Source organism: Mesitornis unicolor, unplaced genomic scaffold, assembly GCF_000695765.1.
Source record: "Mesitornis unicolor isolate BGI_N332 unplaced genomic scaffold, ASM69576v1 scaffold8976, whole genome shotgun sequence".
In the NCBI taxonomy this organism is placed as follows: Eukaryota; Metazoa; Chordata; class Aves; order Mesitornithiformes; family Mesitornithidae; genus Mesitornis; species Mesitornis unicolor.
Window position 1 is genome coordinate 24733 of NW_010191646.1, and position 27876 is coordinate 52608.

Sequence of the window (27876 nt, forward strand, 5' to 3'; positions counted from 1 at the left end):
ATCCTGTGGCCTCTCACACAGAAAAAAGGCTATTTTACCTCTGCTACCTGCTTTAATTTTGTTTCAGAACTCATAGCTCTGATGTATAATTTCTAATGTATTATTTTGTGGCTGCCAGTTTATAATCTCATTTCATGCCAACATTAGTCCTTAATGTTGGAAAAGGAAAACAAGCAAGTTAATTTCCCCAAAGGCTGTCACAGAACCATCTTACTCTTTCTTAGGCTTTATTTATTAAAATAATTTTGCTTCATTTTTGTCTCCTGCAGCAAAAACTCACTAAATCTAAGAACTAGCAATTCTTTTTCCTACTTTCTATGACCCCAGAATTAGAAGAAGTTGAATATAAACTGCTGAGCTCCTCAACTTTACTTTTTTTTCCTCTCAAGCTGTCTTGCTATGCGTCCCTGATTAATCCTAACATTATGATCCTGAGGAACACTAGAAGATCTACAGAGGTTTACCTAGTAAGAATAGCCCTTAGCAGATACCTCACACAACTGACCTCATTTGACAGAATAAATAGCATATTCTTATGATCTACCTTATCCAGATATTTTTCAAGGTGGCAGATGCTTTTGGCTAGAAAGACCATTTAAGTCACAGAGTAAGTATCTTCGCACAGCTCATTATTGCTGATCAGCAAGTCAGCAGACAACAATTCCCCTCTCCTCATCCTAATGTGCTTGCAACACAGTCAACACTCAGGAAAACAGTTTCCAAGACCTACATCTCATACTCAGGATACAAATCCTGTTTTAAAACAGAACTACAAGACACTCGACAAGCATGGACACAAAACTATGTGCACATGCACAATTAGCATCCACAAACAAAAATGGATTCTCTCACAATGAAAACATCAAGCCTCAGTGCTCAGTTATTCCAAATAACCAGTACCAGTGATTTTCAGGTAACATGGACACAATAAAACCAACTAATCAGTCTTACATGGATATTGTCATTCATTTTGACAGAGCCACGAAGAAAAGATTTTTAGACTAGCAGATAAAAATAATTTCTACGGCAGTCAGTTGAACATACATGTGTGTGTTTAAAACAACTTTTTTTTAATTTAAGCTTTGTAAAGCAAAATTTATCACATATTAGTAACTAGTGTTCTGTAGTAGCACCAGTAGAAAAAAGAACCTTGAACTAAAGAAGGGAAATCACTAGTGCCTGTGTTAAGATAAGGGGATCTTTTAGTCAACCGTATTTGAAGAACCTATTGAACAGCAGACATCTATTACTTGTAATAGCATGTCTACTACCTGTAGCAAAACTCAGTTCACAAAAAGTAAAAAAAAAAAAGAGCAGGAGGAGAATTAACCTTTCAATCCAGTTTACTGATACAGTCTTGCAGAAACAGCTGTGCATCAGCAACATCCAAGATCTACACATTTGAGAGAAACACAGTGTGATTGTAGCCAACAGACACTTACCCGAAATGCTGCAAGGATGATTCTAGTTACTTTCTCTTTGACAGATTCCTGAAGAATATCTGACAGCACTGGAACAATATTATATCGACGGAGATATTCACACATTTGAGGGCTAAATGCCAGCAGCCACACACAGAAAATCATCTGATACTGGAGCTGGAAGCCACATTTGTTGCTTAAGACTCCCATGATACTGAAAAATTAACATGGTATACACTTAATTTTTAAATAATGACTACATAGATTGCATTGCTCCACCCTGAAACATTAAAATAAAAGGTTAACAGGAATGTATTGGAAAGAGCTGCTTTCCAATACATTCACAGTGTCCTGCACCAGTATCTATCACTGTACAAGCAGCTCGTTCAGAAAGCCATGTTTTAAAGATACAGTTATTTCTTCCTTGGCCTTACAGCCATAAAGCAGCTTTTCCCATGTGAACTGATGTGGTACTGTATTCATCTTCAGGTTTATCGAGACTCTTTTTCTACTGGCATGTTTAGGGAATTTGCCATTCTAGTGAAAACAGAGAAACAAATAGCTACTCCTTCAGAGTTAAGAAAAAGGCGTAAACAGAACGAAATCTACACAAATTGAACTTGTTTTCCTAATTATATCTCTCCACTGGAGTGCCTGAAGAGAGAAGTAGTCATTATTTAACAAGCAAGTTCTCAGAAAACAGCTTATAGATATAACACATCACAGATATACAAAGCACTGCTAGAGAAGAAATAGTATCACAAGATCTCCAAGAAGAAATTATGCAGAAGCTTTGTTCAGTTAAAGTTTTTAAAATCTAATAAGCAATTTACAAGTCCATTTCAAAAAAAGCCAACCCCTTTCAAGATCATTGCTATCAAAATCAAGACAAATTCAAATTTGTTGAAACACAGGCTTATTGTAATGTTTTAATAGCATGCTAAAAAGCTTCCTTGGTGAAAAAGTTTGCTTCAGTTGTGTCATCTTGACACATGTGAACATCTTTTGAACTTTCATTTCACTGGCAACTTTTGACTTTTCTCCATTACAGAGTGCATGAGTATTTTTTCTTAAAGTGCAAATTCTCCCCAGGAGACGCATACATGGCAGAAAAATTACAGGCAAGCATTTTTTTAAATAATGTGAGTGACAACATCCTACCGTCATGCATAACTAGTTATGAAGAGAATCTGGATAAAAGAATGACCTACTTGAAGACTTATGTGAGGGAAAAAAAAAATTGAGATTAGTTCTAAAACATGTTTCTCCTTTCACTAATATTTTCAGACTAAAAAACTCCAAACTGAACGATAAGGAAGAACAGGAGAAATTAAATTCATTAGTCCTTGTTCTATTAAATAAAAACATAGCATCTTCTGCTGAAAACAAATAGCTGCATTTCCCTTCAGATATTTATTATTTAAGCAGTTCTTCACGAAGAGAAAAGCAAAATTAAAGCCTCAACACTGGCACCTATATCTGCAAGTTTCATTTGTCTATTTCATTGTATTAATGTTTGAAAACAAATAGGTTTTGTACTCAAACAAAGCAGTGGTTTTTTGCAGGAAAGTTCTTTTCCAAAAGAGGTCACTGGGGAACATGCTATTGTAAGTGCAAGTATATCCACATAAATTGAAATAAATGCTCACCAATTTACTCCATCTGCTTCTACCCATGCAAAGCGGTACTCATTGACTCTGAGCATCAGCTGCAGACATCCAGCAACACATTGTACATACTGGGAACTCTGGGTGAAAGCAAGAGAACACCATTTCTTACAAGAGTAGTTAGGCAGCAAGTGCTGAAATTTAGTTTTCCAAACTAGCCTTTACCGGCATACTTCAACACATTTCTTCACTAACACTTTCAAGTTAAACAGGCTCACTCCTATAATGCTTTACACCCCTCTATTTAAAAAAAAAATAAAACCTCACAAGAAAAAGTGGGAAGCAAAATATAAATGGAGAAGAATTTTGAATAGGAAAAGTGTTATGCAAGTGATATCATTCTACATTACCATAACAGATTTTTATAGCCCATTTGAACATGCCTTCCTTCAATATCTATGAATTAAGGCTGTCTTCCATTTGATTATACTACCAGAGCTCTTTCATCCACAGAGTCAACTGTTATTCCATTGAGGAAACTCTGGGAAACAAATCAGCAAGCTGGTTACCAAGCTTGAAGAAGTTTGCTAGAGGTCACTGTAGACAAAGAAATCTTGAGCTCAGGTTCTTCCCACTCCCATTCTCCAACTCAAAATAGCAGTGGTGTCATTACAAATGTATATTTTCCTATGCATGTGCCACACAGGAAGTACCATGCTTATCATCATGAGACTCATATTTACACAAAAAAATACTATTAGAAAAACAAGTAAGCAAATTCATCCTCAAAGTTAAGCTTTTGAGTTTATTTTTTATTTCTTTTCATTAAAAGCTTAGCATAGTATACTGTGCTAAGAAAAGAATAATAAGACTAAAACTTTCCTATCAAGAAAATGCCAAGAGATGGACCACTGAATTCTATTTTCATTCAGACTATTATATAAGCAGTCACAAAGACAGAATCATTTAACAGCTTTTCATCTCTATAAGCATGTATTTTCTGTGCAGTAACACATAAATGGGCTGCAGTTCAAAAAAGGAGTTTGGGCCAACCCACTGTCCCTCCCGCTACAGCAACAGAAAGATCCAACATCACAAGAGAAGCAGCATATTTTTCTCTCTTCTTGCTCAACTTCTGGCATTGTCTTCACCAATACTCAAATACACTGCTGATAAAATGTTGGGGTTTTTTCCCTATAAGCCTTTTTCTTTACTAAGTGTCTTGAAAGGCTTATGGTAGAACACTCACATAATGCAAGATCAAACCTTTCAAACATTTAATGGAGTAAGAAAGTCAAGCAATCCCATATGAAGAGAAGAAACAATAAACATAACTTAAAATAAAGATGAATTCATTCCGTATCTCTCAGAGATTAAGACTTTTACATAAAAAACCAGTCTAAACATCCAGGCTCAAATCATCATACAGAATGTTGACTTCTCTGGGTAGGTATTCACTTTCACACATCCTGCAAATAAAACAGCTGTAAACACACAGACAGACCTCCCACTCCAATTAATGTATTAATTTACCTGCATCACCAACACGTCTACTACTGAACTTGGAGTTTAATTTTTAGAGAGTCTGTCATAAAAGCATTCTCCTCCAACACTATTATAATTGAAATTCCATAAAACAGTCTAGCCCTCGTCTCCTGTGTAAAATTGTACAACTGCATCTCTAACTTACTCTGAAATAAATCAGTTAGGATCTGCTTGGAAATCCTGCACAAGCTAGATCTGAAATCTGAAGACTAACAAAGGCAAGACAATACTTACCCAACTTAACTATCCTAGAACGTGTTTGCTTTATCAGCTCTGCTGCTTTGGGACCCTGCAGTAGTATGGCACATCCACGCAGTGCTATAGTACAATGAATATGGATTTCTAAGCAAGTCAGAAGAGCTCACAGCTCCATAACGAGTGGTGTTGCATGCTGTGGAACTATCTAATGTTAAGACTCTATGACAGAGGGCTGTGAGCCTAACAAAACCTAACAGTATGGTGCACAGAACTGCACATGAAATACAGAAATACTTCAACTTCTAAGCTCAGGCCATAATTTTACCCCCCATCCATGGTCATGCATAATAGCCTTCCATTTTTTTCTATTTTAAACCCTGGCCAGGTGGTAATTTAAGAGGCTTTTCTCTACAGGAAGTTCACACTTTAAAGCTATGACTACATTTAGAAGAGAAACAAATTCCAGGTTCACATTTAAGTCTTCTGAAAAACCATGAACACCTTCAGGTTGCAAAAGGAACAAAAGACCACACTGAATCCTACTCCACATTCAAAAGTTACAATAAACCACCTCATTGTGCCACAATAAAATAGAAAATCCAGTTATGATGATCACTTGAGCTTGCTGTACTGCTGCAGTTCATCTCCAAGCTCAAAAGCCATTATAGCTATATTAAATTCAGTATAAATACTGATGAGAAAAGGACAATCTATTTTCCTCTGAATTTAAGCTATTCACATATGAAAGTCTTACAGCTTTGAAAGACCTCTTGTAATTTCACGCTACAGAGGTCTGAGGGACAACGTTAGCTTCAATATCTGATATGCCTTTTTCGAGTTCTGCACGTTACAAGAGCCACAAGCTTCTTAGTCTCAGGTTACTCCTACAAGTCAGATAGTTCAATGCTAAACAGGCAGTATTGTTCAAATATGAGATTAACTGCATATAACTTTTTCAAGTTTTAACAAAGAGAATGCTAGATACATCTACATTTTTAACAATCCAAATCAACTTGTAAAATACATACTTCTACTGCCACCATTTTCTGTGAAATCAGTGTTTTAAAAATACTTTTGTTTCTTGGCGCCATCACCTGGCGCTCAGTTATACAGTTCTGATTCCAAGTACTTCCTATTACTGACACTACAACAGCTCTGCACCTTAATCTGAGGAGTGGGTATCACCTGCCCAAAGCAGCAGACTGAACGATTTCAAAGGTATACTCACATCACTTGTGGAGACTGCTCCTGCTTCCACAGAACCGCCTGTACCGCGTAGTTTCTAGCAAAAAAATAAAAGGTTAAAATCAGAGCTGTCTTTCACCCTTACAGAACAGTTAACAACTTTCTTTCAGTTCTCCCATCACTTCAGTCATAAAAAGAAAAGATTAAGAATCTATTAGATACTTTCTTTGCTCAATATACTATGATAATATATTGTATTTGTTTCCTCACACAACCACCCTGACTAGAAGAATATGCTTAGAGCTAATCTTGGTATATGGAGGTTTAAATTTTTTCCTTTTGTATTTTCTTTTTTTACGTGTGGATTTACTCAAGACTTATCTGTCTTTATCTCAGAATTTGATAACTGTTTCCAAAGTCACTGCAACATTTAAACAGAAATAGCTTTTTACCTGTGAACTGAGCTGAGTTTTAATCCAGTTGAAATAGTAATTCAAGTCACTGCCTTCCATAAGTTCCCTTCCCCATGCAGCCAGTTTGGCAATAATTCTTGCTGCCTGAAAGAAAATGCAAAACCAGATTTTTTTTCTAATGCAGCAATTTCAGGATTCAGTGAAGAATTGTGTAAGCTCTGGAAGTCAAGTTAAGGTAAAAGATGGCCCCATACAGAAATCTAAATGTTCTCTAGTGCTTCTCTTCTGCACTTGCAGCCAAGTAACTCTATAAAAATCCCTTTAGCTTTAAAACATTAGACTGCTAGCTTACTGTGCTCCTGCGTTAAAACAGCATGCTACCTGATCTCTGAATAAGAAACCATTCATGCCTAGCAGTATTTGAGCCTGAAGTAATTCTATCTGCCTATGCAGATACAACGATGGGGCAGCAAAAATCTTCCAGTGTGCATAGTAAAGAGGAAAAAAAACATACAGCAACAAAACCAACACAAATCTAAAGCTCTGCTTTGAAAACATTCATTTGCTCTAAAAAAAACATATAAATATACACACAAAGAGTACTAAAAGGCACAATAAGGTACAAAGTTTTAAAGTGGATTCACATTCTACGTCACAGAGAATCTCACAAAGTTATTTGTATGTTTTTGCAGTACCTAAAGAAAACACTATCTGAATAACACATCTGTGAGCAGAGAAATACTGGGCATAGAATAAAGTTACTCCACGTACACAAGCAGTACTCAGTGGCTCAAGGCACTGCAGATACCATACAACACACATAGTTGTACTGGACTTGGCTAGGATGGGCTTAAATTTCTTCATAGCAGCCCACATGATGCTGTGGTTCAGACTAGAGACCAAAACAGTGTCGATAACACACCAAATTTTAGCTGTTGCTGAGCTGTGCTTTTTCCCTGCCTTCTTCCCCTTCACTTATTAAACTGTCTTAATCTTAGAATCATAGAATGTGTTGAGTTGGAAGGGACCTTTAAAAGTCTTTATCTTGACCCATGAGTTTTCTCACTTCTGCCCTCCCAATTCTCTCCCCAGTCCTGCTGTGAAGGACTGTGCAAGCAACTGGGTGGGAGCTTTCCTGTCAGCCAGGGTATACCCACCACAACAGCAGGTATTATTTCTTCCCCAGCATGCTTATAAACCATTTTAAGCAGATTTCAAGCAGCATTTGAGTATACGAGAGACTAAGGTTCATCAAGGTAAAGATATTTCCCTTTCACAGGATGAGAACTTAAATTCTAGTATTTGTACAGCACAATGAGCATTGACTGGTAGTTGAGATGAAATTATTTTTCTAGTTATGTCTTAGTGTTTAATTCTAAAATCCTTGCTTTTCTGAAACTTTAAAACCTGCTCTAATCTCCCAGAAAAAAACCACTGTCAATAAACAACGTAACTTTTCTTTCTGAAATGTGGTCCAGTCAAGCTTGTATTAAGAATGACTGATCTAGACTGCATGAGAAAAACTTTCCAGGCCAGGCAGTTGTTTAGCATCAGACTTCAAAATCTCCTAAAGAAAAATAAGACAAGCATTCTTCTGTACCATCTTGGGAGACAGGTTCATTCAAAACTTACCATATGCACAGTGAAAAGATCTTGTCGATTCAACATTGGCAGAAAATAGGACCATGCAGTATTTTTACCACGTTTTGCATAATCAAAGAAGATACTAACACGCTGGTGATTTTCCTGTAAAAATTTGGAGAGAGGAAAAGATGAGAAACTTGCAAAAGCATTCAACGTAAGCAGTTATTTGCTCCTCATGATGTTGGCATACATGATCAGTGTATCCTGGCTTGTAAAAACCCACATTAATTTCTTCAGTTTGACAGTGACTTGTGGATACAGTTCATTTCAGCCTTCCAACATTAATACTAGATATTTGGGGGCAGGGGGAAACAGGCTTTGAAACCCTAGTTATGTCACAGTACTTCAACACCCACTTGAGTAAAAAGGGAAGTATCCTTTTTATCAAGCAAGACAAATGAGAGAAATGAGAGGCTAGCTAAACACTGTCTTTTTCCAGAGGAACACTACTCTTCATCCAATGATTTATGCTTGAATAAAGTCCATACAGATTTCCACATACTGCTACTTCCACACAAAAGCCTGTTGTTCAACTTGGCTGTGTGTGCTAGAAGCGAAACTCCAGACACATAAGCTAGTGCTGCTTTTCCGTTCCTCCCAGTGGGAAGTGAGCTCTTCTCTCCCAAATGAGGCTGCAACTGGTTCAGCTGTTATCTCAGGCAACATGCATACCTAAGAGAGGACACAGTCACCAGAAGTCTGTTCTCCAGGGCTTCTAGGCTGAACCACAAGTACCTGAACCTGGGCATTATACACAGTTTCTTCAAGCATTTCACCTAATAATATATAATATTTCACCAGCTACTATGGTTCTCCTAAAAGCAGACCAGACAAGAGGCCATGCAAACCTGAAAGACAAAGAGGAGCTTTGCTATTTCCTACTAGCCTAGAATATAGACTGTCTTCCAGAAAAATCAAATACCTGGATTCTTGCTTTTCCCCAGCATTTTCATATACTTTCTAGCCTCATGGATAGCAAGCTTTCTTTCTAAAGAGATGTCTCCCCATTGAAATCGACCTACTACAGCAAACTATACAACTCCTACCAAGGAAGGCAAACTGTTTGAAACACTAATTGGGGAACTCACATGAGAACAGTACCTCAATCTCCACTACCCAATGAACTAAATCTTCAAACTCCCCTGGCTGAAGGGCTTTCCTCCATCAACTCAGCACCTTATTACTAACTCTATGGACCAAGAATCAGTTGGGTAAGCCTGCTTGTTGGCATACAATCCGACATGAATGTATCCATAGTGGCAACCAGCTCTTCACTGAAGGTATCAATGCTACTGCACCACATGGGCTGCAGATTGCTGTCCTGGACACTGACTGGGGAAGGTCAGGTGTCATTAGTTATCCAACAGCCACAACCCTTACTAGTGATTAACATTCTATATGGCATGTGTCAAAATGCACTCAAAAAATTCTCAAAATTCGTTGTTCAAACTATGAAATTAAAACAAAAAAGTAAGATCTCAGGAACACGGTGCCTTGGCAGAAAGTCTTCACTCTTTGAGGGCTAGTCTGATGAAAAATGGCAGTTTGATCAATTAAGTTGCTGTTAGCATCTGCACTTGTGCTACACAGAGTCTAGCTAAAATGATCAAAAGTAACTAGATCAGTGAGTTCAGTTTACAACATTACTAAGGAGGAGACAGGTCTGGAAGGAGAAAAGCTGAAACAACTTCAACATGCTGTCAATCAGAAGACCAGACTGACTTGCTCTTAAGGTGCAGGAGGGAAGGAGTGGAGAACTGCTTACAGCCCTTAAATGTGTAGTGCTGCATCTTCCTAGAGAGCTACTGACTACACCAATAACATGGAAATCCTGAAGCTCTCATATCAACAGCTGATTAATTTAGCACCAGGCATTTCTGATGAAGCGTAACAAAGCTCACTTGGGTGCTACTGCTCAGTACCAACTACAGTGCAGGTTCTTAAGAATTTCATAAGTAACAGACTGTAGAGTGTGACCGGTCACTAGCCCAAAAAAAACTGTTCCAAGCATTTCTCATATGAATAGAATAACAACTGGTTCCTCAGGTATTCCTGTATGCTAACTTTCTCCACCTTCAGAAATAAGCAGAATGGTGATATTCTTTCAAGGCAACCATCACATTCATTTCACTTCTGACAGCCTCCAAAAGAAACCTTTATTGGAACAATGATCAAATCCACAAGTAGAACTGCTGGAATAATCCTAGACACCCAGTTAGGCTTTTGGTGTGCTCAAAACACAGTTAACATGAATTTTACAACCTCACAAGAAAAGAATAGAAATAAAATTGAAAAACCATAGAGTCATTATCAACAGACAAAAGCTGGATACTGTTACAATAGTTTCTAGAAGTTTCAGGTATCAAAGGTAGCTTTCAAATACTATTTGTTCCTCTCAGGAAACTGCAGCAAGCATCCTTGCTCAAAACGATTTTACTGAATGAGTCAGTGGCACCATGACAGGCCATGTCCTTGAACAATTTATCGCTTAAAATCTCTGCGTGCACTGAATTAAGACTAATTGGAGACCGGAGATTTCATATCCAGTGTTGTGGATTCTTCTGTCCATGCAGTCTGCAGAGACCCTGCACTAAACTCAGAGTCAAGGGTGAACATCTGCTTTCTGACAAGAATCTTATGCCCTGAAAATGTGCAACCAAGGGTCCATAAGGCATTGCTGACAGCATGTTTTACCATCTGAACATGATCAAAGGAAAACAGAAGTCCTGTTTCAGCCTTGCCTAGTGGAGGCATAAAGGGTTGGGATGATGCCATGCAGATGCCTGCACACAAGCTCTCTTTGCCAGCAGTAAGATACCCCTGAAAAATGAAGTCACACAGAGCACTGCAAAAGCCAGTGCTGCCTTTCAGACACTGAAGCAGAATTTCTGAAGTTAAAAAGGCATCCAATTTCAAACAAAAGCAAATACATACTGTGTACCAACATACCTATTCCCCTGTATGACTACAAAGCTTGGACGAGTCCTTAATTCTTAATGTTTTACATTAAGAATTCCACACATGCCACTTCTGTGGCAGGGTAAGGCCCTGCATACACCAATTTCAGTGCATGACCATAAAGTCAAGAAAACGTGTTCATCTAGGCATGTATGACAGAACCAGTATGGCAAATAAGAGATTGCTCAAAACTACTTTCTGTGACCACCTAGAACTAATGCAATTGTTCAAGAGTAGGCCAGTGAAAGCCTCTACCTGTGGGATATTAATTCCACAGCACAGGAGATTATATCAGATACTGCATATTGTACCTATAGGCTATGTGCTAACGCCAAAGCACATAAGCAAAACAAGACCTACTAACACTCACAAAAAGTTCATAAGAAGGGCAAGCAAAATGATTACTTCTGTGGCCACCTCTCTCTCACACACAGAAAATGAGACACATTTCTCAAAAAAGTAGGCATAATAAACAGAGTTCTCACACACTAAGACAAAGTTTGTCATCAAATGCATAAACCAAAACAAAGTACTCCCAGCTCAGTGTCCTAATCAAGGAATGACACTGAGGCTTCCTTTTGCTGTCTCTCCTTCTTGATGTTTGAGTCACGCTTGAGAAAAAGTAAAAAAAGAGGAAGAGTGTTAAGAGTGACAAAGCTGCATAAGGCCATGAATAAACCGCTACCACCACCACTAGCTGTTATCCTAGCAGTCAGGGCACTCACTCAGGGCTCTAACATGCAGTCAGGCCCCTGAAAGAACATCGTAATTCCCATGTTATGTGTACTGTGTAGATGTTCACACTTTGCCTGTTGACAATACTGAATACTCAGAGCTGGAATTAGAACTCACATGATTCAACTCCTAGGGCAATGCCCTAAACTGTGAAGTCATCACTAGACATGTTTCACCATAACTTTGTATTAAATATAACGTAAAATAGTGGAAGAGAAACTGTCAAGCAGCCAGATATTCTACGTGAATACCAGAAGAAAACCTTGTACAACTCAACCCGTCTTGTTACATCATCACTCCAACCACTTTCTCTTAGTCTTCTAGAGAGAAAATAAATGCAAAAGCAAGATTATCTGACTGAGTAAAGTCTTCTCTTGACTTGTCCAGGTCAGCACAGCAGTCCTGACATGAAATTTAATAGTCTACTCTAAGTCACTGGATCTCATAGCTACAAAGAGCTACATGTTTTATTGAACCAAAAGTTACTGTTTTATAATTAAACCATGCGGAGTTTCAGATCATGTCCTAAACAGTCCAACTCATGTTGGAAGCCTGAAGCTGCAGAAACTACACCTTCTTGCATAGGGCAGCCAAATCAACACCTTTGTAGGAAAAGCTTCAACAACTTCACGTTAGAAGTCATATCCTATCTACACAACAGGAAAAGGTTGATGTCACAGATCATCCCTTAAGATCCAAGTTTTGCAGGAAACATGGTTGAGAGCTGACAGACAAGCATACGGGTATGTTTTATTTCCAAAACACACAGACACACAAACACACACACAAAACTAAGTTACCCATACAACTTTAGTTCTAACATTTAACTTCTGAAGACAAAATCTGAAAACTTAAAATAATAGTACAGTATGAAAAGCACCTGAAAAGACCCGAATCAGGCTAAGGAAGCATTCAAGCATGCATTCAAAGACTTAAAAATAAGCCAGGTCATTGACCTACTTGCAGCATATCATCAACCATAGTCAAAATGTACTGAACCGTCTGTTCCTTGGAGATATGAGTCATCAAGTTTATAAATGTTTTAGCACACTAGAAAAATAAAAGAGACATTAAAATTAATATTAGAAATTGTCTTCATTCCTTTTGATAATATAAAACAGGACTACATTAATTCATGGTTAAGTCTTACAAAAGCATTGAGCATCCCAACTTCTTATTCAACTGCAATGAGAGATTAATACATATGACATTATATTACAAAGAAAACTTTGCCACATAGATAATTTCCTTTTAGAAATTGTTTTATGGCTTTCAAACGAAATAACAAGTAATCACTAGTGAAAGCCAGCAAGGTGCTTTGTTGAACGACTGATTAGAAAAATCTCATCTTTTTATGGCAGTAAGGAAAAGCAGCAAGTAAAACTGACAAGACAGCAACAAGTTTCGACATAAGAAAGTTTCAGCAACCTGAATGGGAGGGAGGAAGACAGCTCACTCTTACCCGTTCATCTCCTTGTATACAAATCTTTGTTCATATTTGAGCTGCTCTCTGCCTCCTGAACAACTCTACAATTTCAGCAACAGATATAAGAGGCTGAAATAGTCACAACACTACTTTCTGCACTCCTTCCTTCCCCTTCACCACATTCAGCTAAAACTGCAGAAAAAATGGAACTCTGAACTGCTCCACCATAATTATACAGTGGCATATAATGTTCACCGTATATGCTGTTGTCACTATGCAAATTATGGTCCATCACATAGCAGACACAAAATACAATTTGGAGGTTAAAAAAAACCAACAACAAAACACCACAGCATAAAATTAAAGTAGAAAAAAGGGCTGGAAAGCTGTGTGTCTTCAGTGTATCTCACACTGTTCACCCTTCTTCTACCTTGTCTGACATTGTCTGCTAAAACATCAGGTTTTAAGGCTGAGATTCTACTGCTCAAATATCATTAAAGTATCTTCGGGCATCCTGCTTGGACTCCATAAGCCAAATGGCATGGGTCACCTATCAGTCTTATATCAGCTCTGTCCAATGCAGCTGTCTCATACCTTACCATTCCTAAAATGGCACTAGACACCTGTGTTTAACTGAATCCACTTTAGCAGTCAGTGGACTCTAGCACATCATAATTGTTCAGCTAACTATGCAGAAACCTCACAGGTGGTAGCCCTCATCAATAAACCATATGCAAAAAAGCTCCAAAAAAAAAGTGACTAAAGTACAAGTGTGCACGATTAAGGAAACTGGGATGAGGAAAGACTTGAGCTAGCTTGTCCCATAATGGAGTCAAAGTCAGATGACAATTAATAATTACTTAGTAGGTTTTTAAAAGAATGTCCAGCCTATAGCAAGCTTTATCCCTCTTCCATAACATCTTAACAGTATACAGCCAACATTAAACAAAAATTTCCTTCCATCCTCCTCCTCAAAAGAGATATTATTAAAAGAAAGGAAAGTTACTTGATTGCCTTCTGTTTGCAACAACTCCTGTTTTTCTTCTGGATTTCTTTTCTGTTCAAATCTCTGAATAAATTCACAGTCTTCACCTGAAATCATCTGCCCTCTGAAAAGCAAAATATGAAACCATAAGCAACATGAACTGTAAGTTATTTCAAACTGTATTAAGTTTATGAGTAAAGACTTGGGTAGTGGCAGGGCTGTGGGGGCAGTTTCTATGAGGAGGCACCAGAAATGGCCCCCATGTCCAATAAAGCCAACACCAGCCAGCTCCAAGATAGACCTGCTGCTGGCCAAGGATGAGCAACAGTGGTAGCACCTCTATTTAAGAGGGAGAGGAAAAAAAACCTGTGACACTGCAAGAGCAGAAGGAAAGAGACATGAGAATATGTGAGAGTAACAACTCTGCAGACATCAAGGTCAGAGAAGGAGGGGGAGGAGGTGCTCCAGGCTCCAGAGCAGAGATTCCCCTGCAGCCGATGGAGAAGACCATGGTGAGGCAGGCTGTCCCCTGCAGCCCACGCTGGTTAACAGTGGCACAGATACCCACCTCCAGTATGTGGAGGACCCCATGCAGGGCAGGTAGGTGTGCCCTAGAGGAAGCCATGGAAAAGCCCACGTTAAAGCAGGCTCCTGGCAGCAACTGTGATCCCATGGAGAGGAGTCCACATTGGAGCAGGTTTTCTTGCAGGACCTGTGATCTCATGTAGAGACCCATACTGGAGGAGTCTGTTCCTGTAGGACCGTACCCCATGAAAAAGGATCCACACTGGAGCAGTTCATGAAGGACTGGAACCTGTGGGGAGGACCCCATGCTGGAGCAGGGGAAGAGCATGAGAAGGAAGGAGTAATAGAAACAAAGCGTTATCAACTGACCGCAACCCCCATGCTCCTGTACCACTCGGGGCAAGAAGGTAAAGAAGTTAGGAGTGATGTTGAGCCTGGGAAGAAGGGAGAGGTGGGGTGGAAGTTGGTTTTTAGATTTGTTCTTATTTGTCATTGTCCTAGTCTGTTTAATTGGCAATAAATAAACTAATTTCTCAAGTTGAGTCTGTTTTGCCTGTGATAGTAACTGCTGAGTGATTTCCCTGTCCTTACCTCAACCCAAGAACTTTTTGTTGTCTTTCTTCCCCTGTCCCTTCAATGGAGAGCGAGTAATTGTGTGGCCTGGTGGGCACCTGACAGCCAGCCAAAGTCAGCCCACCAAACAAGCCTTGTTTTCTTCAGTTTGATATCTCAATGGTATTGCTTTACCAATCCTATATCCCACAATAGAACACAAAGAGCTCCCTTCTGCAAAAGGTCTCACATACAAAGAATTTAAGTGATGACAGAATAATCTCTCTTAACCCTTCCTTATGCATCACCTCTGCTCAACAGCATCCTCTAAATAATTCTTAAACTTCCAGAGGCTGAACGCAACCATCAGTGGAAACAGTTTTAAGAACAGCTACACACAGCTAGCACATTATGCCAAAATTTTAATACATAACATGAATTATACTCTAGTCCTATCTGAAAGGAGTGCTGAAAAATAAAATTGTTATTTTAAGTTTGCTATAAGTACTGAAGAGAATTCTAATAAGTACAGAGAACTTGGTCCCAATGTATTTTTAACTTTCACTAACTACAACATTTTAGCTTTTCCTGGTAGTTTGAAAACTGATATACATGCAAGCTCATCCAAACACATAGCAAGGTAACTTGATATAGTAAACTGCTCTGGACACCTGTAAGGTAACAGATCTCTACTTGATCTTCTCTTTAACTTAATATTCAAAGGGTTACTGCCATCATCAGTGCTATTTCAGAAAGTGTGTTGACTCAGCTGAAAAGCTAGCAGAATATTGTTGAGTTTTTGTTATAATACAGAACTTATCATCACAACAAATAACAAATTTGGCAAAATGGTACAGTCAGGTACTGTTCAGGCAAGAAAACTAATTTGAAATCAAGTAGTCCTGAAAATACCCAAGACTAACAGGTGACTACCTTTACTAGTTCATACTAGGAGTGCTCCAGGAAAGAATAAAATTGTGCACATCAGCAATACAAAAGTCACAGAGGATGAAAGTATTAGACATTGCTCTGTTTCAGTTATTTCCAAGACTTATCTCCTCTTACACTCCTACATTTCCACTCAGTCAAATGCCTCTTCCACTTTGCAAAGGTACATAGCACAGATTCTTTTCATCCATCTTTTCAACATTCCAGGTCAGTTTCCATTTGTTCCTTTTCTAGGGATTCCATTGAAATCTTTGTAAACTTACAGAAAATGTTAGTTTCTCTTTTTTTTTTTTAAATTGGCTCACCTAGATTCTTGAAACACAGAAGCATAAGTAAGACCTACAATGTGTTCTTATCCTTCCTCTCAAACGGTTATGTCTTGAGGATGGCCTCATCAGAGCCATCTTTCACCTATTTACTTTTCAAGCAAAGAACATCAGTAGTCCAGTAACACATGCATTATTCCTGTATTCTAGCTGCTTTATAAGAAATATCTTCATATGCACTGAGGAAAGTCAATTGACTTAGCAGATGGAAGATTCATAAAGCCAGTGGTAGTCCTTGCCTAGTTTCTACTAAAACTTAAGTGATTATAGATGAAAAATTAATTAGCTAATGATGATCATGCTGCTACCACATGCCTTTTAGACTGACTTGCGTTCTTTCTTGTCCATTAAGGCTGGATTTGAGTAGCTGTTGAAAGATGAGGACAATTCATCAACCATAAATACTGGACGTAACAACCCATAACTACAAGCCTCTCATGTTTCAATCAATGCTGGCCAAGCCAGGGACTCCCCAATGATACTGACATAAAGTAACCAGATGAGCTGCTTGTTTGTAAGAATAATACCATTAATGAAGCACTTCAAAGATGACATTTTAGCTTTAATGCTTAAAAAAGCCTCAGCCCAGGAAGAGAAATGCTCCTTTATAGGCAGGCTATTAGAAGAGCTCTGCCAACTGTCAACAAAAAAAGCTTTCAAGCTTTTGTTGACATCCTACATTAGACCAGAGGAGGAAAAAAAAGAAAAAAAAGTGTGTGGATTGATGTTGCCTTGAGAAGAAAACAAGTTAGCTTTATTCTTTATTGCTTTATAAGTGCCATTCAAAAAGACACTTTCCAACCTCTACAGAACAGTAGAAGGGATCTGACAGTTTTGTAAGTGAGTAGTTAATATTTTGTCAGGGATCTCATACATCTGATTAGTAGTTTTATTGCTTTCAAATGCATCCATTTCCATTCATCTCATTTTAAAATTCAAATAACTTATTATGTAGTAAACCTTATAAATCAGTGAAAATTAAAAAAAACCCACAACCATGAAAAAATGCAAAGCAGCCTCAGACAGCTCATACCAGCTACCATGATGCTATTGCCACATTTTCCTCATCTCCTCTTCAAAGAGAGAGAAATTTCTCAGCACCTTTAACCAAACAATGCAAGCAACCAAAGCTTTCCTCCATCCTTCTTCCTAAAGGCCATTCAATTTCTTATATTCCAGGATGTGTCTATACAGTCTTTTGTCAGCAGATAAGAGTCACTTTGATTAAGCTTCAGTTGTCTGGGTATATAAGGTTTAAAACAAGAGTCCTGTAACCACACTTTCAAAGTGCTGTGCTTGAGACACTAAGGCCTGCCTTCAAAAGCACTAGTTACAGGAGAGTAAACTGAAGCTGTGTAAGATTTAGAAAGCATGACTTTGCAAGACCACCATTTTTTAAACTTCTTTATCTCTCAAGATGATTCAGAAACTTGTGATCCTTCTTTTTATTATGCATTTCCTCCAGCAGCTCTTGTTCCTTTTTTTGTTTAAATGACTTAATATAAGTCATTCTGGAGGTTAGTCGAGTAGGGGTTTTTTTGTTTGGCTTTTAATTTTGGGGTTTTTTTTTCCCTTAATTTTTTAAAGCAAAAACAAACAAAGCTTTTGTTACTTTCTTCTCACTCAGACATAGACCCTTGCTGGAATTCAACACAATGAAAGTTTAAATTTTAGCATTAAAAGAAAAAAAAAATTTCCACAGCCTAAATTTGAAGCAAGCAGTAAACACAGTGGCAAACCAATGCACAGTAGGTTGCAATGCACCTAAATATTTCACTTCAGAGACAACAATATACACAAAAAACATCAAAAGTCAGCAGTTGTGTGTTAGCATAGTTTGACATTTAGTTTACAGTTATAACCTTCAGAGATGGAATAAATCAGTTAATCTTTAGCTTGAACTGACTTTACCAGAGAAGTCAGGTTATTAGAGTCTGAGCAACGATCAGTAAGCCACACAGAGCAGAAAAGAACTTCAGAATGCCTTCCTGTGTGACCCAGACTCCAATGCTGCTATGACTGATGCAATCTTCAAAGCATTTTTATACACATACAACTGTCACAGCCAGATTTTAAAAAAGAAAATAAAACAAAGAACACCAAACAACTAACTACCACTAAACAACTTCATCAGAATTTCTTTAACTCCAACTACATAGATACTACCCGCAGTGCAAGGAACACAAATTATGTCATGTTGATGTATTAACTTAGGGAAAATAAATATAAAAACCTTTCCTCTAATGTAAAAACATCTAAAGACTTGAAGTAAGCCTCCATGTATTTAAATGTGAGCTTACCACACTAAATGCAGATTGATAGAACTGGAGCTAAAAAGGAAACAAGAGAAGCATCCTTCAAAATCATCAGCACCCCATCTTCCTTCTACTCTATAGACCAGAACAAGGCATTCTGACCTGCCTCTAACAGCTGCATCAGAAGCAAGGAATTTCCACTCACTAATAATGTACTTCATTCCAGAAATGAGTCAATATGGCTGCACTAGCTCCCTTTTCAACAAATCCTAAAAGACACCATCACATCCAAACTTGCCCATTGTAAAAGGGACTATGTCCAAAACCAGGTATAATTTTATTTCCTCCCTAGAAGCACCAGAAGTTCTGCTGATATTTTCCAATAACTAATGAGACGCAAACTCCTCAGCCAAGGAACTACAGTTGCCTTCATGATGTTCCACAACCCCTCTGGCACCACTTAAGTTCATCCTTGAAGCTATCTTAGCCAGACAGTCAGACTGTTATCAGTAAATACAAGACAAAGATAACATTGATTTCAGAGCAACAATAAACAGGACATGCTGTCACTGACATACAGAGGGCACCAAGCACTGAACAGTCTTGCAATAGGGTCACAAATACTAGCCAGATGCACTACAGTAGCCCCCAAAACTTGGCTAACCTATCAAAGGGAGGAAATAACTGGTACATTCTTTGGTCATGGATTCCAGAACAAAACCAAGTCAAATTCTACACCTAGAATCTGAAAAAGAACCATCAACCTCCCCTCCTGGTTCAAAGAAGTTACACAGAAATCTGATGCCACAGAAATAAACAAAACTCCTCCATCTTTTATTCAGAACCAGAGAGAAGCCCAAAAATAAAGGCAAATTATAAGTGGTAGACCACATAGAGAACAGTTAGGCAATTAAAACTATATATAGGTTTAAAATGCAACTCCTTGCCAAAAAGAACCATCTCCTGTAGTAATAAAAGCAACAGATTAATCTCACCAGCCTTACAGTCTGAACCACTAGAGACAGAGTGGAAAAGGCTACCCCATATTCACTTAGATTGACAGTGAACACTTGTATTCCCACTTTCATCCCGAATAGCTGTGAATTAGCTGTTCATTTGTCACAAGGACAACACAGAAATGGCTGCCCAGGCTTCCGCAGGACAAACTATCAGATGGGTAACAGAGCCCATAGTAACAGCAAAAGCCATTTACATCCTTAAAAAAAGCCATTAAAATCCTAAAACACTTGCCAAACACTGCCACTGTCAAGTTCCCACACCAAGTAGCTGTGAATTAGCTGTTCACTTGTCACTAGGACAACACAGAAACGGCTGCCCAGGCTTCCGCAGGACAAACTATCAGATGGGTAACAGAGCCCATAGTAACAGCAAAAGCCATTTACATCCTTAAATACTTGGCAAACACAGACAAATACTTGGCAGCTGCCACTGTCAAGTTACCACACCAACCTCACTCTTTCACCTGCAAAGCCACCATAATGGCACACTACAAACTGAACAAGGAACTGATACATCTGAAAAAATAGCCTAGAAAGAGGAAGTTTCCTCAGCAGATCAGTTGCTTAATCCAGTTTACCATGCAGATATACAATCACAAAGAAAAAAAAATAACACAATGAATAAATGAATGAAAGGAATAGGCATAAATGATCCACATAGCACAGGGCAAAGCAGGTAGTCATTAATGAGATTCTACCATGTTAGCATTTCTCAGCTTGCATGTGTACAGTTTTGCAACCTTATTTTAATATATAGCATATATTTATGTATCACAGCTATCTGAAAAAAACAAAACCCTGTTTTTTGCAAAGTGGTGTAACGTTGATAAACAGAAAGCATCATCAGCATGGCTTGTACCTCTAGAATCATCAAGGTATCTGCCACTTCAGTTACAAAGCAATGAACAGTGAAGTAATTTACTATTATACATGGACCTTCAAGAGATAATACTAATTTACACTTTGCCAATATGCTTTACAGGTACCTGTCATGAGGAATACAGAGATGCAAGAATCCTGCATTTCACTTCAGAGTACAGAGGACTAGTAAAATCTGTTTCTTGTCCTTGTTCCCTACCTCACGCACAAATCTATTTTCCTCAGCTTGTCCAAATACACTCTTTGAACAGATCTCCTGCTATACCCAGTGCCATTATATACCTACCAAAGCAAGCTCTGAGCTTATCTGAAAGAGCAGCACAGTTCTCCCCACACTGAAGTATCTGTTTCAGACTACTCTCCTGATTTACTTGTTTCAATTGCTCTCCAACACTATTCTTCCTTTAGCTGAGGTAAAGCTTGTTTTCCTGGACCACCAGTCCCATTCTGCTAGTATACTTTGTATTCACACATAAGGCACTTCAGCAACAGAGATAACACACCTACACATAAGACAGCTTTTACTGTAAACTTTTCTTACATCAGTGCTTGTCCAACAAGGATAGAATTGAGAACAGTGTTTGAATGATAAGGAGAAAAGAAGTAGGCAGTTCTACCAACATTTGTGCAAACTTATATTATGTGTTATTACAACATTCATTTCACAGAAGCAGTTCCCTTTCTTGTAATAAGTCATGAGAAAATTTTCCCCAACCATTTCCATCTAATGTAGACTGTTTTCATGGGACCAAGACAGAACGTCCTTCACTGTAACCTAATGTTCCAAAGTAACCCAAAATCCCAAAAAGTCTAACATTCAAGAGGGAAGGAAAAAAAGAAAAGAAAAAAACTGTGGAAAGTTTTTACTTACTGGAGATACGACTGCCAGTTTACTTTGTTTGCCCGAACTTCAGCAGCTTTGGCAGCAATGATGTTTGTTGGGACAGCAGCATCTACAGCACCTCGGATATCCATCTTAATTGATAATTAAAATGTACCTAGAAATGCAAGTCAGATTTGAGACCTCTTATTAAAGTACTAAAGAGCAGAGTATCTGTCCAATATTCTAAAGAAAAAAAAAGGAAAGTCTGTTTACAGGTGACACATTCCCTAAAACTGTACTTCCTGAGAAATCGAAGTTTTACACAGTATACAGAATGTGACTTCCCTGAAACAAACAAAAATAAGCCATATCTACACACTAAAGTGTAGCCAATAACAAGTTTGCTAAAATAGAAGATATATACCATTATTAAAGAACTCCCAGTCTTGTAAATTTTCAAACAATCAAATGAAATTATTTGAATAAAGACTACCTTTCTTCAATGCCTAAGCAGCCTTACAGATAACAGAACTTGTCTTCTTTCCAAGTTAGGGCTGATGAAAAGGGTTAAAATTCAGTACACAACACTCTTCCCCCCAGATATTAGGGCTGATTCAATTCAGTTATTTGCTTAAGAATATTTAGACATCCGAAACACGTGAACTACAACTTCAGAAAGAACAAAAAAGTTCTATAAATTAAAAGCCATGTTACATAGACTAAAAAACTTAAAACCATCAGTGTACAAAAAGCAAACTGAAAAATAAATGCGAACAGAAGCTATTCATCAGGACATACTACATTACTAGAGACAGTGACCTTCACCACTTCTCCTTTCTACTTTCTTTACGTTTTAAGCTTCACCTGACTTTGATGCCAAAACACGAAGTGTGTTTGCAGAGGCTTGAGACCAAGCTGGAGCAGGAATTCCTTACAACCTAAACTGCATCAAACCACTCCACACAGCCTGTTTCTGGACTATTTTGGCTCCCTTTCCAGAAGCAAGAGCAAACCGGCATATTCTGCCCCATCCCCAACAAATACACCTTGTTTGTATGACTGAATGAAAACATGAGAAAAAGGAACTACCACGAACAAATGGCGCAGCAGAACCGTCCTCCCTTCAAAACTCCTTCTGTCAGCAGACACCCACAGAGACGGCACCATTTACCGTGTCCTTCAAGGACCACTGAACGTTTCCCAGCTCTGCCATGACCCAGTCAGAGCCATTTAAAAACCCCTCGAGCTGCAGAGAAGGGCAGAGTCGGTAACAGCGGTTTCAGGGCACCAGACAAGCCAAGAGGCGCCTGGGGCAGAGGGGAGGCGGGGAAAAGCACTTGGCCACCACTCCCTGCACTGGCTCCTGAGGCGCCCAGGGGCACCCCAACCCCCAGGGAGGCCGTGAAGCTGGGCCTGCCTGAGCCCCGTGAAAGGTAGTGCGGCCACACGCCCCCAACCCAGGGACCCCTCAGCCGCCCGCTCGTCCACCTCCCTTGAAGAGTAGGGCCCGGGTCAGCTCCCACTCACCGCCACGGGCACGCCGGCTGCGGGAGGGAAAAGGCTGCAGCCCCCCCTCTGCAGGCCCGGGGAGCCCGCGTACCCGAAAGCCCCTGCCTCTGCGCTTCGCTCCTCCACTCTCCACAGCAGCCCCCTCAGCCGCCGTCGTCATGTGACGCCGCTCACCTGACCCAGACGGCGGCCTCCGAGGGACAACTCATTCAGAGCACGCCCCGCCGCCGCCGAGAGCCGCGCGGTGGGCGGGGCTGGCGCAGGGCCCCACCCGACGACCGTTAAAGCGGTCAGGCGTTGGGAAAGGAGCCGTACGGGGATGTGGGATGCGTTATTGGTCGAGTGACTGTAACTGTATATGCGTATTTAGAATGAATACATACTTATATGCACACACACACACGCACACGCACACACACACATATATATGGGCTGCAGCACCTCTCTTACAAAGACAGACTGAGAGAATTGAGGTTGTTCAGCCTGGAGAAGAGAAAACTGTGGGGAGACCTTATAGCATCCTTCCAGTACCTGAAGCGGGCTTACAAGAAAGCCGGGGAAGGACTGCTTATGTAGCGACAGGACAAGGGACAATGGTTTTAAACTACAAAAGGGTAGATTTAGATTGGACATTAGGAAGAAGCTCTTCAATATGAGGATGGTAGATCACTGGAACAGGTTGTCCAGAGAGGTGGTGGAGACCCCATCCCTGGAGACATTCAAGGTCAGGCTTCATGGGGCGCTGAGCAACCTGATCTAGTTAAAGATGTCCTTGCTTACTGCAGGAGGGTTGGACTAGATGGCCTTTAAAGGTCGCTTCCAACCCAACACATTATATGATTCTATATGTATATGTTTTTATATAGGAATTTAATCCTGCACTGAGAAGACCAATAGGGGAGCACAGCGTGTAGGTACTTGCTCATGCTGTTTCCTGACAAGAAAGGACTCAGCGTTTCCATAAAGAGAGCCCGAGGCTGGCTGGGAAAGGCTGAGGGTCCCCTCAGTGGTGCCTCTCAGGGCAAGCTCCTCCAGGCTCCCAGGAGAGTCATGTGCAGGGGCACTCTGTTTCCCACATTGTATCTCAGTAGGAGATACACCCTGCACAACTTCTTCCTTTTTTTAAAAAATGGCCTGTACATGTTGGGCTTTGTCTCTACAAGCGAAAGGAGCAGTAAACTCCAGAATGAAAGATCAAGGATCTCAGAAACCACAGGCTTAAATTTCCATGTTTCCACGAAAAAACTTCTGTCTTTAGTTGCTGAGTGAAGTTTTCCAGTCACACTATGATGAAGTGTATGGACATACCACTCCTGACTAGGAATTATCCTAAAGGGTAATTGTGCTCACATATAAGGAGGAAAGGCAGAGAAAAATAGGCCAGAGAGCTTTGTGTGTGAGCAGGTCAAGACACCCAATGTAGAGCTGGCCTAGAGGCACCTACAGTTAACTTTTTATTTTGCTAGGGTCTGTATATTTTCTGTTTAGAGGATACACTCTTCTTTACATTATACTTCTAGTAGTGTCATACCTCTTACCTTATACCTCTGTCAGGCCAGTATCTCTGTTGGATGTTTTTTTAATTCAGTGAGGGTCTCCTCCATAAAATATTTTTTCTTCAAAACCAATCTTTCTTGATACCACAATAGAACTGTTTATTTCTTGATAACATGACCCCTTACCGTGAATCCCAGGCACAGTCCAAGTAACAGCATTTGCATTTCTTTGTGCCTTAGCAGAAGAAAGCTCTCTAAGCCATGTGCACACTCTGTGCCATCTAATCTGTAAAGAACACATCCATTAATATGATTCTGTGAATTACCCAGCATATGGGGCTTTGAGGTTTAACCTAACACATTTGTGCTCTTGCAGCTTGCTTCCATACAGTGCTCAGAAATGCTTGCACAACTCCTGATCTCTACCATAGAAATCTCCACACAATCTTGAATAGAAATCTGTTACTTCAAAAACTTATTTGAATCTGATTTTTATTTCAGGGCTGAGAGATAGAATTCTGCCTTACATTAACCAGTTCCTCTTTTATGAGTGTTTGTATCTTCTGTCCCGAGGCAGTCTGCATTTCCTGCTTCTGCTCTGCTTTTTTATGGCATCTCACTTGCTGCTCTTCTATCAAGTTCTGGCATTAGGCACCTGGAATAAACATATTCACCTTTTCCATAGACATTGAAAATCACATTACCGATGATTACACATACATATGACTACCCATTTTATAAAGAAACCAAAGCACAAAGGGTTTACAAGATAATCTGAGCAAGGGTTGAAGCTTTTTAAATGGGACATGCAGATAGAAGGCATCAAAGGCCTCTACCAGGATCCTGCAAGCTACCATTCAGCCCTTACCTAAGCTGAAGGCACATCAGGCTTTCTTTCTGTGATGCCTAGTCAGCTGTCCACAGTGATACCTCAGAATGTCTTAGCACTGAAAATACTGATGACATAGTGACTTCTCTTACCTAAGCCAGGTATGATATCCTTCACCCTTCCAAGCTCAGTCCAATAGCTGTTCTCAGAGCTTAGTAAACCCACGGAAACTGGATCAGTGCCTCTGAAAGTACAGTTTCAGCTGCCAGTTTTTACACACAAATATTGTTGTTCCCATCCCAATGTCTAGCAGGATAATGGCCTGAATACCTGCTAAGGCATGCAAAGCAATTTCTTCTGCTGGAGGTCACCTATTTCACCAGGAAATCACCTAAATCACTGGGTTGCAGTCTACTTTGCACGGTGTATTTCCCCCACCCCTTTAGCACATGTCTAGCTTAACCCAAGTACCAGTACCCGAGTAATCTGGCTGAACCTAAGTAGAAGTATACACAGGACTGTGGTTCTCTCACATCTAGCCTCTACTTTCAGTAAGCAGAAAAAAATAAATTCATGGTTTCAATTTGGTGGCCAATGTCATCTTTCATGTGAGCATGCATTAGGTCATCAGTGGTCCTTTTTCTTCATAGCAAACTATTTTTTTGCCCAATTACACAACCTGCAAGATTCTAACACCATCCATTCCATCTGGCTAAAAGAAGACAAATTGCTATTTGCAGTCAAAATTTTGATACTAAAGCAACATGGTCATTTTTCTATAGAAAAGAACTTTGAAAAGCTGTGATTTGGTGTGTTGACTTTGTCATAAATGGCAGACTCTGGCTTTACTGTTCATTTCACAGGCAGTTGAGAGGCTACAGTAAAAAATGTTTTTCTGTAACTTTCCTATAACCTTGGAGTGAGGCATAATGGCTGAAAGTATTCGTCAACTGGATTAGCAGAAAGAGAAAAGCAAAGAGAGGAGAAATCACTGTAATAATGTTGGTTTTTTTAACAGGAGTTCCAGGAGGCATTTAAGGAACTACCAAATGGTAAACATGGCTTCTATGCCAGGTAAGTTAATGGAGTCTTTAGCAGAGGAATCAAATTCGTGAATGATATTAGAGAATGCAAACAATATACTGTTCCTGAATATACCATATAATACTATACTTTCTTTACATATTCTTCTATATTATCTAAAGTAATAAATACAAAAACTTAGCAAAAAGTCACTAGAGCTCCGTGAGAGCCAGTCATGTCTCACACTTCTGCAGGAGTTCTCTGTGTGTGTGGGCAAAGCTGGTACAGGTAGACTCCATCCACTTGGATGTATTTCCAAGAAGCATTCAGTGAGATGCATCTGCAGGTGTTCTTAACAGCAACAACAACAAAACAAAACAAAAAACCCCACAACCACCAAAAAACCACCCCACCAAAGCTTTCCTGAGTTAAAATGAAAGATCTGTGCGTTGATTCATTACTCTTGAAGAATATGTGTACAACAGAGGGTAGGAAGAAATGATCACCTTTCACAGTGCAGAAGGGTTTTCAAGTGAGTGCAAAAAGCATCTGGCTGGAGTTTCTGCTGCTCAGCACACTCAGAAGCATTTGAGAAAGGAAGAAAATAGCGAAGTGAAAACTTTGCCAATGATAGAGCTACTCCTTTGACAAGCATACAGTTAAACTGTGAACCACCTTGCCATAGGGTGGTATGGTTCATATTCACATGTGCTCTCATCCCTGTCTGTCAAACGCTTGGGCACACCTGGAAATTTTCACTCAGTGTGAGTCCCATGAAGCACTTTCTGCATTAAAGAATTTCATTGCATTGCAAGAGTAAGCTTTAAGAAAAAAAAAACATTATATAGTCATAACAGGAACCTGTCTCGTGTGCCTGTCATCGCTATGGCAGCAAAAGGCGATCCTCAGCAACCAGCAGAAACCCATCCTATGTCATCAGCTTCAGAGAGCACCTCATGATAACTTATTCATGCTGGTTGATTTTCTGAACCAGATATTGCTAAAGGTTGTGATTGGAAAAGTGCTATGCTGCTATTTTTAGGTACATGTCTATCCTTTAGGATTCAGGTGCTGCAAAACAATTCACATTTAGCTGATTTTGGTCACATCAGTGCTTGACCATTAACTCCTGACAGCGCAGCTTCACTTGAAGTTGCTATATTTAGACGACTTCATTGATATGTGAAACACGGAGAGAAAAATGAAAAGCATATCAACATGCAGGAATAAAAGTCATCAACTTCCTGGATCAGAAAGAATAAAAATGTTCAGTAGATTAATACTAGAAAAATGAATGCAGATGAGTCATCCTCACAGTAGGAATACAGACAGCTGGATTGTGAGAGTATTTTTCTGTTCTCCTTTCCTTCTTGTAATAAGAACAATGTATCATTGTCTCTCATATATTCTGCAAATTACAGAAGTGTTTTGCATACCTGCCATTTAACCGTTCTCTACTTCACCTGGCTGTCTCCTGCATCTCTGTACAAGTTTATAACATGTTTAGAAGAAATGGCTTGGAAAGTTCATCCAAGCAAAACATACTTACAGAATCACAGAATGTTAGGAGTTGGA

At 39.4% G+C, this 27876-nt stretch overlaps 1 protein-coding gene across 2 annotated transcripts in view; it reads right to left on the bottom strand.

Annotated features, from left to right (window-relative positions):
* Positions 1-21619, bottom strand: part of ATP6V1H (ATPase, H+ transporting, lysosomal 50/57kDa, V1 subunit H) — a 41549-nt gene extending 19930 nt beyond the window's left edge. The window contains exons 1-8 of one of the 2 annotated variants that reach the window (XM_010186803.1): positions 21493-21619; positions 14139-14241; positions 12667-12756; positions 8002-8115; positions 6409-6513; positions 6000-6053; positions 3071-3168; positions 1443-1635 (exon numbers count right to left, since the gene is read on the bottom strand). In XM_010186803.1, coding sequence (XP_010185105.1) covers positions 1443-1635; positions 3071-3168; positions 6000-6053; positions 6409-6513; positions 8002-8115; positions 12667-12756; positions 14139-14241; positions 21493-21596 — 861 coding nt within the window. In that variant the 5' untranslated portion in view covers positions 21597-21619. The remainder of the gene's footprint in view (positions 1-1442; positions 1636-3070; positions 3169-5999; positions 6054-6408; positions 6514-8001; positions 8116-12666; positions 12757-14138; positions 14242-21492) is intronic. The other variant, XM_010186804.1, reaches the window with a different exon arrangement.
* Positions 21620-27876: the final 6257 nt, after the last annotated feature.